This window comes from Stegostoma tigrinum, unplaced genomic scaffold (assembly GCF_030684315.1).
Source record: "Stegostoma tigrinum isolate sSteTig4 unplaced genomic scaffold, sSteTig4.hap1 scaffold_594, whole genome shotgun sequence".
Classification (NCBI taxonomy): domain Eukaryota; kingdom Metazoa; phylum Chordata; class Chondrichthyes; order Orectolobiformes; family Stegostomatidae; genus Stegostoma; species Stegostoma tigrinum.
In genome coordinates, this window is record NW_026728531.1 from 26583 (window position 1) to 37015 (window position 10433).

Genomic DNA, 10433 nt, shown 5'->3' on the forward strand with positions numbered 1-10433 from the left:
AAGATACAAAAGCTGAAACACATACCAAGCTTCTTCCTCACTGTTATTCGACAGCTGAGCGAACCGCTCAAATTTCAGATCTAATGTTGACCTCACCCTTTGTGCACCTTCTCTGCAGCTGTAACTTTGTACTCCTTGCTCCGTTCTATCACTCTATGATCTGTATGATCTTGTGTTATGATCCACCTGTACTGCACGCAAAAACAAACTTTTCACGGTACTTATGTGCATGTGACAATTATAAATCAAATCAAATCATTGTCTTGTGTTTATCTAGCACCAGGGAACCAGTTATACTCAGCATAGAGTTATAGAGATGTACAGCATGGAAACAGACTCTTTGTAACTCATCCATGCCTACCATATATCCTGGATAAATCTAGTCCCATTTGCCAATATTTGGTCCACATCCATCTAAACCCTTCTTATCCATGTACCCATCAAGATGTCTTTGAAATGTTGTCATTGTACCAGCCTCCACCACTTCCTCTGGCAGCTCATTCCAGACACTCGCTAACCTCTGCATGAAAAAGTTGCCCCTCAGGTCCCTTTAAAAACTTGCCACCCCTCACCTTAAGCTTACGCTCTCTCATTTTTGACTCCTCCACCCCAGGGTAAAGACCTTGTCTATTCACCCTATCCATGTTTCTCATGATTTTATAAACATCTATAAGATCACCCCTCAGCCTCCAACCCTCCAGAGAAAGTAGCCCCAGTCTATTCAGCCTCTCCCTATGGCTCAAACCAGCAATACAACATATTCCATTCATCTAGCACCATTAACATCCATGTGTCACATAGCCAAGATCGAAAATCATATAGAAATTTGACACTAAGCCACATTGGGACAAGTCACCAAGGAACTGAGAGTCATACAGCACAGAAACAGATCCTTCCGTCCAACCAGTCCATTCAAAACATTATCCCAAACTAAACTAGTCCCACCTGTTTTAATAGAGGTCTCTGCCCTCCTTGCTGATTTTAGTTCTGGGTACGCGCATGCCTGTCAGTGGGTGTCTGGGCGTGCATGTGTGGGCACGTCTGGACGTGTGCACACTTGTGTGTGTGTTTCCGGGCATTTGCAGGCAGACCTTGGCGCACGTGTGTCTGTGCTTGTGTCTATCTGTCCATCTAGGTGTGTGTAAGGCTGGAGACAGCCTTGTGTGTCTGGGCAAGTGTCTGGATGTGTCTCTATCTGTCTGGCATAAGCATCTGGGTGTGTGTGTGGGGGCTTGTACGCACGTGTGTGTAAGTGTGTGCGTGTGTGTCTGTCAGTGTGTGCATGTGTGTACATGCATGTGCCTGTGTGTGTGTGTGTGCACATATGTGTGTGTGTCTGTCTGGACAGGTGTGTGCATCTGTCTGGGCGTGCGAGAGGGTGTGTGTTGGTCTGTCTGGGCCCACATGCGTATGTGCGTGTGCATGCATCTGTGTGTGTGCATGTACGCGTGTCAGGGTGTGTGCATGTTTGTCTGACTGGGCAGGTGTGTGTCTGCCTGGGTGTGTGTGTGTGTGTGTGTGTGTGTGTGTCTGCGTGTCCCTATGTCTATCTGGGCAGGTGTGTGCATGTGTCTGTGTGCGCGCGCACGTGCGGGTGCGTACGATGAGTTGATCCAGCAATGTCCCGTACCCCCAGGCTTGGGCCTGGATGGGAGTTCACTTCCCTTTATCCCTGTGACAGGCAGCCTGGGAACATTCGCGCCATAAACCCACTGAGGCAAGTCATCGCGAGACCAGCCCTAAAATTACAGTAATCACAGAGTCTGAAAGAAGGCAATGAATAAAAGAACTTGCCTGATTCTGGTTTAGTGAAAAAAGATGCCTGGCTGTAGTAAATGTTTCACAGTATGCACAGCTCAAATTGCAGGGATCAGTTAAGGAGCAGTTACTCAGAACCAGTGTGTTGAAACCCACTGTGGTACAGCTGAGCAGAGAAGAATATCTTACAGGAATGGCAATTACATTAAAAAGGTTTAAACCATTAAATGTGCAAGTCATCTCAGGAGGAGAGAGTGTGTACGTGCTCTCTCTTAGCTCCCAGCCTGGGCTGTGTTCAGCTGATGATTCCTTTTACTGTTCACTGGCCTATTACTTTGCCTTTTGTTATTAAAGTCAGAAATCACATGATGCCAGGTTATAGTCCAACAGGTTATTAAAACATCGAGTGTTGGCTGTCTCCCAAGACCAATTGAACCTGATAGGCAGGGGCAGGATTCTAACCCGCCCGTAAAACCAATACCATTCTACCTTGCCTTTCACAGACTGAGCACAGCAACACCGGCAGAGAGTCAGTGATCTCCAGCTGTGTCAGGAGTGGGGAGGCATCTTTGCTCTGATTTCTACCCGAGAGGCAATTCAACCTGCGTACACCGTCTTCTCTTCTTTGGACAGCGAGCCTGGTGAAAGGTCATGACCACGTTAAGGAGGAAGCTGGTGGTGGTTGGCGACGGTGGCTGTGGTAAGACCAGCCTGTTGTTTGTCCTGAGCAAAGACAAGTTCCCCGAAGGTTATGTCCCCACCATCTTCGACACCTACGTGGCAGAAATCATGGTTGACGAGAGGTTGGTGCAGCTGGCGCTGTGGGACACGGCCGGTCAGGAGGACTATGACCGTCTACGGCCCCTGTCCTACCCCGACACAGACGTCATCCTCATCTGCTTCTCCGTGGACAGCCCCGACTCGCTGAGGAACATTCCGGACAAGTGGATGCCCGAGGTCAGGCACTTCTGCCCCGGTGTGCCAGTGGTACTGGTGGGTAACAAGAAGGACCTGAGGAGTGACCAGCGAGTGTTGAAGGAGCTGGCCCGGAGCAAGAAGGAGCCTGTCCGGTGGGAGGAGGGCCAGGCCATGGCTGAGAGGATCGGGGCCTACCATTACCTGGAATGCTCAGCCAAGACCAAGGAAGGCGTCTGGGAGGTGTTTGAAACGGCCACCAGGGCCACCCTGAAAACCTCGAGGATGGGATGCTTCAGCTGCCAGTGCACCCTGTTGTAAGACAAACTGCCTGAGACCAATGTGTATGAGCAGCTACACGGCCCTAACCGAGGGGGTCGGGGGAGAAATATAGATCACTCGGAGGAAAGTGGGGGGGGGGGGTGTACGGGGGTGGGGGGATCTACCATGCTGCAGCATTCCACTCTGTGGCTCAGTGGTCAGTGCACTTGCCTCTGAGCTACAAAGTTACAGGTTCAAGTCCCACTCCAAACGGACTTCATCACAAACTCCAGGCAATGCAGCAAGTGGTAACTTTCGGGTATGATTGTCAAAGACAGATTCCCACCCCCTGGTGGATGGGGGGAGGAATCAGCTCTCTGCCCTGCTTTGAAGACCAGCCAGGATCATATATATCCTTGCTGCTTGTGGCAGCTTGCTGTGCTAGATGCCACACTGTTTCCGACCGCACAACAGAGACTACATTTTATAAAAGTACTACACTGACTATAAAACTGCACTGGATGGCCGAAATTGGGGCAGGCGCTATATAAACGCATGCACCTTTCTGCTTCTTTTTGACAATGGCTCCAAGTGGCCTGAAATCCTGCATTTTGAAGATGTGTTCTGTCGACTCCAGATGACTATGTCATTGTTCAGTGGGCGTACAAATTGACTTATGACCTACATTTTCCGGTAAAGGGTCAGACCAGCTGTATTTTCTACCCTGTAATCTCACATGTTCCTCTCTGCCAGCACTGAGTAAGTGGAAAACCTCTCGGCATTTCTTCGGGTACTTTCCCTTGTTTATGAAAGGCGAGTAAGTTTGTAACAATTAGATCACTCAATTGATTAATTACCAGTCTATGCAAGAAAAAAAAGTCACATTTGATCTTGTGCATTGCTTACGGAGTAAGGGCTGTGGTCGGTGTTGGGGGATTGAAGTCAGTGCAACGGGTCCTTCATGGACCCAACTGATTCTAACCTAAGAAACTGACCAGCATCAGATTGGTCACCCTCTCCCCCCACCCCATATATGCTGGATTTCAGCAGGTGGGGTGCAGATTTTACATTAAAATTCATCAGGGATTCAGGCGCACACAGGTTTGGTGAAAACTCCACATGCCTTAGCAGCAAACAGAAATTGGGCTGTGTTGTGATGCCATCCACAGTCGAATATCCGGCTGGCCTCCTGTTGCCAATGTACCTGTGACATGCCTGACTGAGTAAGCAGCAAAAAAAAACAGACAAGTGCAGACCGAGCTCCTACCACAGAATGCACAGCACCCATGGCAGGTTGGACCCTTGGTCCAGCTGGGCAGCTCCAATGCCAACGGGGTTGCAGGGCAGACCATTCCAAGAACTCGGCCTCAGGGAACAGTGTCACAGAAAAGGACTTGGATAGTCACAGGCAGCAGGAACAGGGGACAGTTCTGCACAGGAACTCTCAAACTCTCACCTTCCCCTGGTTTTCACCCCTGGGCGTTACATAAAGTGGGAGGGAGGGAGGGAGGGAGGCAGAGCATGAATCCCAAAGACTAGGATGTGCTCTAAGGTTAGTTCCCAGATCTCCGACGGGATGAGCCCTGTCTGGGGGCTTTCAGAGAACCTGTGACCCCACACCACCATTGCTAACCAATATTGAGGGTATCAATCAGCCACCATTCTGGTCGGCATGGATGGGATGGGACAAAGGGCCTGTTTACCTATATGATAGTATTCCCTCTGGCACTCAGCCTCTGACCAGCAGAAACCATCTGACTTGCTGCTGGACAGTCAAACAACACAGGTGTGTGTGTGTGTGTGTGTGTGTGTGTGTGTGTGTGTGTGTGTGCGTGTGTGCGTGTGTGTGTGCGTGCGTGCGTGCGTTTGTGTGTGAGAGTGAGTGAGAGTAAGAGTGCCTGAGAGCATGAGAGATAGTGCATGGTTGTGGGAGTACTCTTCAGAGTACTCCTGGTAAACAGAAGAACTGAGCCCCACAGCTGTCATTACAGTAATGACCTCTGCAGCTATTAGCTGGGGACTGACTGACTGGTATCTGTGTCAGGGCGTCCCATGTGCAGCAAAGTCAGTCAATGGGCAAGAAAGAGGAAACTAGAAATGGTCAGCCGGGTGCCAGGAGAAGGCAAGTATCTCATCTGCCTCCTCCTTTCCAAATGGGCATGGCTGGTACAGAGTGTGGGAGGAGACACACCATGACCTACGCAAGTGCCTGTGGGCACTCAGCAATTGCAAGGCCAGTAAGGCCACGGTTAAACATTCGCCTGTTTACTTACGCTGAGATAGCAGCGTTCCATGAACATTTACTCCAATCGGTTTCAGAATGCACACCTGCACAGGTTTCCTGGGAACATTCACTGGATTTTTATCCAGATTTGCATTGAATCTTCAAAATCTCCCATTTGCACTACTTCACCAACTGTGGATTGTTGAAATCCGTGGGTGCATTGCTACAAAATACTTTGAATGAATAAACTGCTTGGTCAAAGCAAACTGTTTAAATATTTTTTTGAGTCAATGATGTTTTTTCGCAATAGATTTTCTCAAGGAAATAACAGAATACCAGATTAAAATGGCACACTAACACACAGGACACAAACAGCGAAGATTTGAATGTTAGACCTGTCTTGGACATAATTGCACCTTTTTATTTTCTAAACGGTGAGAAAATTCATAAAGCCAAAGTACAAAGGGATCTGGGAATGCTAGTCCAGGACTCCCTAAAAGTTAACTTGCAGGTAGAGTCCGTGATTAAGAAAGCGAATGTAATGTTGTCGTTTATCTCAAGAGGGTTGGAATATAAAAGCAGTGATGTGCTTCTGAGACTTTATAAAACTCTAGTTAGGCCCCATTTAGAATACTGTGTCCAATTTTGGGCCCCACAGCTCAGGAAGGACATACTAGCCCTGGAGCGTGTCCAGCAGAGATTCACACGGATGATCCCTGGGATGGTAGGTTTAACGTATGATGAACGGCTGAGGATCCTGGGATTGTACACATTAGAGTTTAGAAGGTTGAGGGGAGATCTAATAGAAACTTATAAAGGTAATGTATGGCTTAGAAAGGGTGGACGCTGGGAAGTTATCTCCGTTAGGCGGGGAGACTAGGACCCGTGGGCACAGCCTTAGAATCAGAGGGGGTGAATTTATAATGGAAATGAGACGATATTTCTTCAGCCAGAGTGGTGGGCTTGTGGAATTCATTGCCACGGAGTGCAGTGGAGGCCGGGGCGTTAAATGTCTTCAAGGCAGAGATTGATAATTTCTTGATCTCACAAGGAATTAAGAGCTACAGGGAGAGTGCAGGGAAGTGGAGTTGAAATGCCCATCAGCCATGATTAAATGGCAGAGTGGGCTCGATGGGCCGAATGGCCTTACTTCCACTCTCGTGTCTTATGGTCTTATTTGGGACAGAGGCTCAAAAAAAAGTGACTGGTTTTAATTCTCCAAACTTTGTGGGTGCAATCAGCCAGCACCCAGCTCAAAAAGCCAAAACATGCACATCAACAGTCACGTGGTCTCATCTTCTCAAGAACTCAGCAGCATTCTGATCTAGGGCAGGGGGTTGAGGTTTCATGGCCCACTCTAGATCCAATTAAAACAGACAAACTCATTGAAGTACCGTGGGAGGGCTGCACTGTCAGGGGCACTGGATTTCAGATGGAGGTTTTAAACTGAGGTCTTGGGTGAACGCTGTAAAAACCATATCTACTTTGTTCCCCCAAAGAAAACTGGAAGAATTGATGTTTTAGTCATTGTCCATGTAGCAGAGAGTTTATCATCTGACCTTTTGGAATTTAAAGGTCAAATGTGGAACATTATTGGGCTTTACATAATGTTTACCAAAGGTCAAGTGACCTGTGGAAAAGCAGAGATGTTTTGGGAGAGACACGATGGATTTGTTAACTTTTGCTCTAGTCAAACTGCTGGAAGAAGCATCAGAGTACAGACTGTCCCAAAACAGCTTCGGTAGGTTTTTCTAAACTCTGTTTAGCTACAGATTGGAAGGAGTCTCTCCACCTCTCTCTCCTGGAAGAGAAAAATGCTTACAGTTGTGGAGAATTTTGCAAGGAAGCAGTGCTCTTGTTCTACTGATCCTTCTCTTTCTCATGGTGAGTAACAGACAACACAACACTAACTCAACACAAGACCCAGGTCTAACTGACCGACCACCTGCATTGAGGATTTGCCTTATCCTGTGTTCTAAGGCAATGTGATCTCACTGCCAGGCACTGAAAGGACTGTGAGAAAGTCACTACATTTTACACTTGTGGCTTGCACTCTTGCTACAAGATTTCTTTACCAGTCTATTTTCCCTAGTCATAACAACTTTTCAGAGTTGTCTGTCCCATTTTGTCCAGTCTATGTATCAATGTGTTTGGGCTGAAAGGGTACAGGAGTAGTTAATAACCTGTTTTACCACATATTAAAGATTGAGTTTGTTTGTAATAAAAATGTTTCTGTATTTATTGGTGATACTGGGTGGAAGTGACAACTTTGTCTGAGTAAACAACAAAAATAAAACAATTTAGCCTGTCCTACAAACACAGGAACAACAGTAGGCCCATCGGCCCATTGATCCTGCTGTGCCATTGAATGAGATCGTCACTGTTCTGATTTTAACCAGAACTCTACATTCCTGCATCCCCCCCCATTATCTTTTATCCCCATTGGTTTTCAGGAATCTACCTACCTCTGCCTTAAAAATATTTAAAGTTTCAGCAGCCGTTGCCTTTTGAGGATGGGAATTCCAAAGACACTCAGCCCTCAGCAAGAAACAAAAAGTTTCCTTATCCTGGTGGCTCGACTGGGCATCTGCTGTTTGGGAACATTTCCTTGATTGTTCAGGTTTGATCCCAGCACGTTGCTCCTATTAAGTTACAGCAACATGAACAGCCCTGTCTAAGACCCTAGGACACGCTTTCAAAGTGAAGCAGGGCAGCTATCTTTATGGGAATGACTAAGCCATTCCCCTCATCCAACAACCAAAACAAACTGATCAACTTGTTCAGAGATGGTAAGAACTGCCGATGCTGGAGTCAGAGATAACACACAGTGTGGAGCTGGAGGAGCGCAGCAGGCCAGGCAGCAGGTTTCCGGTTTGGGACCCTTCACTTTCCTGCTCCCCTGACGCTGCCTGGCCTCCTGTGTTCCTCCAGAGTAATTTGTTCAGTTGCTTTGGGGTTGCTTATGGTGTTTAAACATAACGCATTGGCTGACACACACACAGGTTGTGGAAACTCTGCAAGATCTGCTTTCTCTCTGAACTAGCAGCACCACTTACAGTAGCCAAAACAACAGCTGCTGTGATAAACGTGAGATTTGTAGGCCCCACATTAAAATGGACCTTGTGTGTTCTACCGATGGAGTACAGACCAAGCCAGCATGTACTCTCACACAAGAACAGTCTGGTCATTACAAAGACTTTTTTTCTAGGGGAGAGGGAGCTATTACGAGGGAACATAGTTTAAAGTGAGTGGAGGTAGATAGCGGGGAGACGTCAGAGGTAGGTTCTTTACTCAGAGAGTGGTTGGGCCGTGGAATGCATTGCCGGAGAGGGTAGTGGATTTGGCCTCATTAGGGGCATTTAAGCAGCTGATAGGTAGGCATATGGATGATAGTATAAGCTAGTGGCAGAGATTAGATAGACCTTGGTTTAGGGTAAAAGTTTGGTGCAACATGGTGGGCCGAAGGGCCTGTACTGTGCTGTACAGTTCTATGTTCTATGTTCAAGTGGCTGTTGGATGCTCTTGCTGTTCATTGCAGCTGATGAGGACAGTTATATTGCGCCTCAGAGGAATCAGTCACATCTTAGAACACAGGACCAAGTAATGAGAGTGAGGGGGTTGGGAAAAGAAGAAGTGGGGGGGGGGGAAGAGAGAGAAAGAGAGAAAGAGAGAGAGAGAGGGAGAGAGAGAGAGGGAGAGAGACAGAGACAAAGAAAGTTGGGAGGACAGAGAGAGGGGCTAGGAACAGAGTCCGACAATTGCTCTTGTCTACCAGGTCAGCTCAGAGTGCACTCTATGTAGATTAATCCAGACTAACCATAAAATAGAAGGTTCAGTCCCTCGTGTGTTTACTGGCCTCAGACAGTGCAGTACCTGACATGAGCATAAGAAGAGGCAGCAGGTGGAGGGTACAATAAGAAACTGAGTCTCAAGACCGGAGAGCTGTCGAGTGACCCTCGCAATAATGGTTATTTATTGAGGACAGGACAGGGCTGACCATAATCACTCAAAATAAATCATCAACATCCACTGGTACAGGTCAGACATAATGGATAACTATATGCATCTTATATTGCGCCATGAAACCCTATCCCAATAAAATATTCCAGTATCTCAGTGGACAAAATGGTGACTCAGTTGTTAGTCAGGGACCCAGGTTTGATTGCCCCCCTGGGGTGACTGTCTGTGTGGAGTTTGCACATTCTCCCCGTGTCTGAGTGGGTTTCCTCCGGGTGCTCCGGTTTCCTCACACAGTCCAAAGATGTGCAGGCTAGGTGGATTAGGAATGGGAAATGCAGGGTTAGCATAGGGGTCTGGGTCTGGGTAGGGTGTTCGGAGGTGGGTCAGTGTGAGCCCATTGGGCTGGATGGCTCCACATCACAACATTCCATCAGCCAATTAGAAAGGTAAACATGGCCAGCACTGACAATACTGGGCATAATGTGGGCAAGGGATGGAGAGAGAGCAAGAGAGAAAAAGAACGTGGCACGCGAGAGAGAGAGAGAGCGGAAGAGCGCGAGAGAGAGGGCGCGCGAGAGAGGGCGCGCGCGCGCGCAAGAGAGGGTGAGAGAGAGCGCGCGCGCGCGCGCGAGAGAGGGCGTGCGTGCGCGCGCGAGAGAGGGCGAGAGAGGGCGCGCGCGCGCGAGAGAGGGCGAGAGAGGGCGCGCGCAGCGCGCGAGAGAGGGCGAGAGAGGGCGCGCGCGCGCGAGAGAGAGGGCGAGAGAGAGAGCGCGCGCGCGCGCGAGAGAGGGCGAGAGAGAGAGCGCGCGCGCGCGAGAGAGGGCGAGAGAGAGAGCGCGCGCGCGCGAGAGAGGGCGAGAGAGGAGAGCGCGCGCGCGCGAGAGAGGGCGAGAGAGAGAGCGCGCGCGCGCGAGAGAGGGCGAGAGAGAGAGCGCGCGCGCGCGAGAGAGGGCGAGAGAGAGAGCGCGCGCGCGCGAGAGAGGGCGAGAGAGAGAGCGCGCGCGCGAGAGAGAGGGCGAGAGAGAGAGCGCGCGCGCGCGCGAGAGAGGGCGAGAGAGAGAGAGCGCGCGAGAGAGAGAGCGCGCGCGAGAGAGAGAGACAGCGCGAGAGAGAGAGACAGCGCGAGAGAGAGAGACAGCGCGAGAGAGAGACAGCGCGAGAGAGAGACAGCGCGAGAGAGAGAGAGAGAGAGCACGCGAGAGAGAGAGAGAGCACGCGAGAGAGAGAGAGCGCGAGAGAGAGAGAGCGCGAGAGAGAGCGCGCGCGAGAGAGAGCGCGCGCGAGAGAGAGCGCGAGCGAGAGAGAGCGCGAGCGA

The 10433-nt window shown here is 49.4% G+C and overlaps 1 protein-coding gene across 1 annotated transcript; it reads left to right on the forward strand.

Annotated features, from left to right (window-relative positions):
* Window positions 1-2229: 2229 nt before the first annotated feature.
* Window positions 2230-3070, forward strand: LOC132208987 (ras-like GTP-binding protein RHO). Its single transcript, XM_059644221.1, has one exon. It carries the CDS (start codon window positions 2410-2412, stop codon window positions 2992-2994), a length of 585 nt encoding a protein of 194 aa, XP_059500204.1. The 5' UTR covers window positions 2230-2409; the 3' UTR covers window positions 2995-3070.
* The last annotated feature ends 7363 nt before the right edge of the window (window positions 3071-10433 follow it).